Here is a 4,996-nt window from a genome sequence, read left to right as displayed (position 1 = left end):
ACTACTCACTGTGTTACTTTGATTACCACTGAGGACTGGACCTATACTACATTTGCACTACATAGATTTATTGCATTGATTTATTGTGGCCCAGTGAATTTGCCTTAGATTGTGTACATAGGAATTTTATAACATTATTGAGACTCTGTCCTCTGTTTTATTACAATTCATGTTCCCATTGTTTTATTGGATTATTGTATTACAGGTTGAAACTTCTTCTGGAATAAATAGCTGTTATGACTTGTGGCCCATCCTTGATTTTCCCAGTACATTTCAACTTCAACCACCATGGGGGTGCAAGAGGAATATGATGCCTTGAAGAGACAGAGGGGCACCACCAAAGGAAAATTCACCAGGAAGGTAACATTGTGTGAGGAAGGATTGGATAGAGGTGATCATTTAACAGTGTTAAAGAGGAACTGTGATGAAGTGTTGGAAGCATTCAAATGCTTGGAGAGTAAAAGTGATGAACTGCTAACTTTCATATGTGACAATAATCTAAATGACAATGTGGAACAGGAAGCCCAGAAATACATTTTAGACTGTGAAAGAGTTAAGAATGATTTATGTGTAAAAATAGGTAAAATTGAGAATGACCAGAAAGCCATGGATAAACCTAAAGTTAAAGTAAAGAAATTTGAGCCACCTAAGTTTGAAGGTAATCTGAGAGACTACCCTACCTTTAAAGAGGATTATAAGAATCTTGTCAAAAGTATGTATGGTACTGATCCATATGCTCTTAAAATGTGTCTTGGTGGTGAAGCACTACAGGCAGTAAAGGGCTCTGAGGGTAACTATGAGGAAATGTTTCAGCGACTGGATGATAAATTTGGAAATTCAAGAAAGATTGTGGATTTAGTGATAAGTGATCTCAAGTCTTTAAAGAAGATTACTGATGATGACACCAAAGGATTCATTAAAATGGTAGACCAGGTTGAGCAGTGTTGGTTAGATCTGAAAAAGGTAAATCTATCGGATGAACTTAACATAGCCAACGTTGTCAGTCACATTGAAAAGGTTTTACCTTCTCTTCAAAAGAGAGAATGGGTCATTAAAGCAGAAGTGTCAGTCACTAGCAAGTTGTTGCCAGAGATGTTGAAGGTCCTGCAGAAGGAGAGGAAAGTTTTGGAGTACATGAATTCTAGCATTAGAAATAGTAGTGGTGATAATAAGGTAACACAAGCAGTACATAATGTTAACAGTACATTTGATAATAACACTGATTCAGACCTGGTAAAGTTGGTGAAGAAGATGGGTGAAGAGCAGCAGGTCAAGAATAAAGAATTTGAATCATGTATTGTAAGCTTAACTGAGATGGTAAAAGGTGCTAACCATAAGGCAGAGAGCAGGGGTGGAAGGTGCTTGTTACACAACTCAACGGGTCATGAGATTACAGACTGTTATAAGTTCAAAGGTCTTAGTAGCAAAGATAGACTTGAGATGATGAAGAATAATGGCATATGCTTTAGGTGCTTGAAGGGATATCATCCAGCTCGTAGCTGCAAAGTGGGTAAATTGTGTGATGTGATTGTAGGACAAGGGTTGTGTAATCGTAATCATCATCCACTTTTGCACCCTGATAAGATGGAAGGTACTCTTCATAATGTAGTATCAGAGAAGACATTTACAACTTTGTTGAATATCAGTGCATTAAATAGCGGAAACCAACCTGTTACTGTATTATGGGATTCAGGATCTGATATTTCGTTGATAACTCATAGCATGGCAAAGAAACTGGGATTGAAAGGGAAGAATGTCAATCTTTCTATGATTAAAGTAGGTAATACCATTGAACATCAATCTAGTAAAGAATATTGTGTGCCTTTAACTGACAAAACTGGTAGGGTTTGGAATGTGGATGCTGTTGGTATCAATGAGATATCAGCCAGAATCAAGAAGGTTGATCTATCAAAATTGCCTGAACTTTTTGTGGGAATATCAAGATCCAAGGTAAATCGCCCACATGGTGAAATTGATATGCTCATTGGTGCCAATTATAGTGAATTGTTACCAAGAGTTGTTCAAACAAATAAGAGTCTACAGTTGTTAGAAAATCAGTTTGGGCTCAGTATCCGAGGTAGATATGATGAAAATACAGGTCAAGTCAACGCTAACAACCATTTACTCGTAAGAACGCATAAACTGTCAAGCTTTGCAAGTCTGAATGAAATCAGCATTGAGTCTGCTGATAATCTAAAGAGTACGTTGGATAAATTTTTTGCCATAGAGGAAATTGGAATAAAGTGTGAGCCACAATGTATCAAGTGTATGTGTAGAGGTTGTCCTGGACCTAACTGCATAAGTTTGAGAGAAGAAAAGGAACTAGCGTTAATTGAGGAAGGATTGGTGTACAATGAAGAGCAGAAATGCTGGATAGCTAGTTATCCATGGATAAAGGACCCAAATAATCTGAAAAATAACCTCAAAGTAGCAATTGCCAGATTAAGAACAACAGAGATCAGATTAAAGAAACTCGGCATCGAATATACAAATAAATATCAAAGTGAAATTGAAGATATGGTTAGTAGGGGAGTAGCGAGGAAACTAAGTAAGGAAGAGGTTAGAGACTACGAGGGTCCAGTTCATTATGTTCCCCATCATGAGGTGTTGAAGCCAGAATCTAGTTCAACCCCCCTGCGCATCGTTTTCAACTCCTCTGCATCTTATATGGGCCAGAAGCTGAATGACTTTTGGGCTAAGGGGCCCGAAATTTTGAATAATTTGCTTGGAGTGTTATTTAGATTTAGACAAGATACGGTAGCTATAGCAGGTGACATATCGAAGATGTATCATACTGTCAGACTCAGCACACTAGATGAACACACTCATAGATTTGTGTGGAGGGACTTGGATAGCAATAGACCACCTGATCATTATGTACTCACCACAGTCACTTTTGGAGATAGGCCTAGTGGTACTATAGCTACATTGGCTTTGAGACACACTGTAGAAAGGTTTGGTGGGGAGGTTCCAGAAGTGCAAGACATGATTATCAATAATGCTTATGTGGATGATATACTGTATTCTACTGACTGTGTTGAGAAAGCCTTCAATTTGATACAGAATGCGGAGGAGATACTTACTTTGGGAAGTTTTCGGGTGAAGCATTGGATAGTCAGTGGGCATTATGAAAATTGTAATGTCAATGTGATAGACTCTGATTGTGAGAAGATTTTAGGTCTGAAATGGAACCCTAAGGAGGACAATTTTTCCTTCACAGTAAATGTTAATTTCTCACCAAGAGTGAGAAAGATAAGAAGTGGTCCAAATTTAGAGTGCTGTGAGATTGAAGCCAAATTTCCAGAGGTTTTAACACGCAGAATGATATCGAGTCAGATTGCTTCACTCTATGATCCACTGGGGTTTACTGTACCAGTTGTACTGAAAGCTAAAGTTTTGATGAGGTCCATGATTACCAAAGGTAATTCAAATGATAGAGGAATAAAATGGGATGATCCACTTGATGCTTCTGTGGTGAATGAATGGAAAAGGTTCTTTAAAGAGTTGTATGCATTAGAAGACTTGACTTTCAGAAGACCCTTGAAACCATCTAATGCCTTTGGTAAGCCCATCTTAATCATATTTTCTGATGGTAGCACGCAGGCATATGGGGCATGTGCATATGTAAGGTGGCAGATTGGTAAAGATAAGTTTGATGCAAATCTGATTGTGGCCAAGAATAAGATTGCACCGGTAAAACAGTTGTCTGTTCCTCGCTTGGAGCTTTGTGGTGCTCTTATGGCAGCTAGGTTGAGAGAGTCTATAATGAAGGAGTTTAAATGGGAGTTTGAATCAGTGTATCACATTGTTGATTCATCAATTGTAAGATCACAAATTCAAAAGGAGTCTCACGGGTTTAACACTTTTGTTGCAGTACGTATAGCAGAGATACAAGTCAAAACAGATTCAAGCGAATGGTGGTGGGTTGATACAGTTCAGAATGTTGCAGACTTAACTTCCAAACCATGTCATCCAGAGAAGATTGGGAAAGACTGTGCCTGGCAAAATGGACCTAATTTTCTGACTTTACCAATTTCAGAATGGCCTATTAGACAATTGTGTGAAGATGAACTAACAGATAGAATCAGTATTACCATGACTGTTGCTAAAGTGAACCAGGACATTATTGATTTGGGAGTAATTGATGTTGATAAATTTAGTGGTTATTATAGATTACTGAGAGTTACATGTAGTTTAATGACTGTGTTCAAGTGCAAATCCTTCAAGGGTATTTTGAAAGAACCCACTGTCAAAGATGTTGCAGAAGCAGAATTAATGTGGGTTAGAGAGATGCAGAAAAACATGATGGATTGGGAAGTGAGATTCAAAAGATTGGGTCCCACACTTGAAAATGGGATAATTGTAGTAGGACAAAGAATATCGAAGTGGTTGAAAGAGAATTGGAATCAAGAATACTACATGTTAATACCAGCCAACCACCTAGTAACAAGACTGTATATATTATGTTTACACAATGTGGATCATGCAGGTGTAGAGACTACCTTGGCAAAGCTGCAGAGAAGATTTTGGGTTCCTGAGGCCCGGAAGATAATAAAGACAATCAAAAATAGATGTGTAGTATGTAGGAAGTTAACAAAGAAAATAGAAGACCAATGTATGGGTCAAGTGAGGACAGAAAGATTGAAGCCTGCTCCACCTTTTTACCACACAGCAGTGGATTTGTTTGGGCCATTGACAATAAGGGACACGGTCAAGAAGAGAACTCATGGTAAAGCATTTGGAGTTATATTTAATTGTTTGGTGACTAGGGCAGTTTATTTGGATTTGGCAGAGGGATACAGTACCGATGATTTCTTGACCACATTTCAGAGATTCACTGCTATCAGGGGTGCCCCTAAGTTCATATATTCGGATAAGGGGACTCAACTGATATCAGCTAGCAAGAAAATAGAAAGTATTGGTGAGAGGGAGGGGTTAATATGGACTTTTAACATTCCTAGTGATGCACCTTGGTATAATTGTGCAAGTGAAGCTC

General features: G+C 38.3%; 1 protein-coding gene across 1 annotated transcript; it reads left to right on the top strand.

Moving 5' to 3' along the window:
- The first annotated feature begins 288 nt into the window (after positions 1-288).
- On the top strand, positions 289-4,538 carry LOC145407806 (uncharacterized). Its single transcript, XM_080278666.1, has 3 exons — positions 289-3,822; positions 4,213-4,277; positions 4,490-4,538. The coding sequence occupies exons 1-3, from the start codon at positions 289-291 to the stop codon at positions 4,536-4,538; spliced, it is 3,648 nt and encodes a 1,215-aa protein (XP_080134792.1).
- The last annotated feature ends 458 nt before the right edge of the window (positions 4,539-4,996 follow it).

The sequence above is a fragment of the Coenobita brevimanus genome, chromosome 74, assembly GCF_032717465.1.
Source record: "Coenobita brevimanus isolate Jiangsu-jjx chromosome 74, ASM3271746v2, whole genome shotgun sequence".
Lineage (NCBI taxonomy): Eukaryota > Metazoa > Arthropoda > Malacostraca > Decapoda > Coenobitidae > Coenobita > Coenobita brevimanus.
This window is presented reverse-complemented; position numbering and strand designations above follow the sequence as displayed.

Bases quoted from the DNA above. Each gene is read 5' to 3' on its own strand.
- LOC145407806 (XM_080278666.1), top strand. From the start codon at position 289: ATGGGGGTGCAAGAGGAATATGATGCCTTGAAGAGACAGAGGGGCACC. The intron at 3,823-4,212 runs GTAAGATCACAA...ACTGTGTTCAAG, and splicing joins ACATTGTTGATTCATCAATT to TGCAAATCCTTCAAGGGTAT. The intron at 4,278-4,489 runs GTGGGTTAGAGA...TGGATCATGCAG, and splicing joins GTTGCAGAAGCAGAATTAAT to GTGTAGAGACTACCTTGGCA.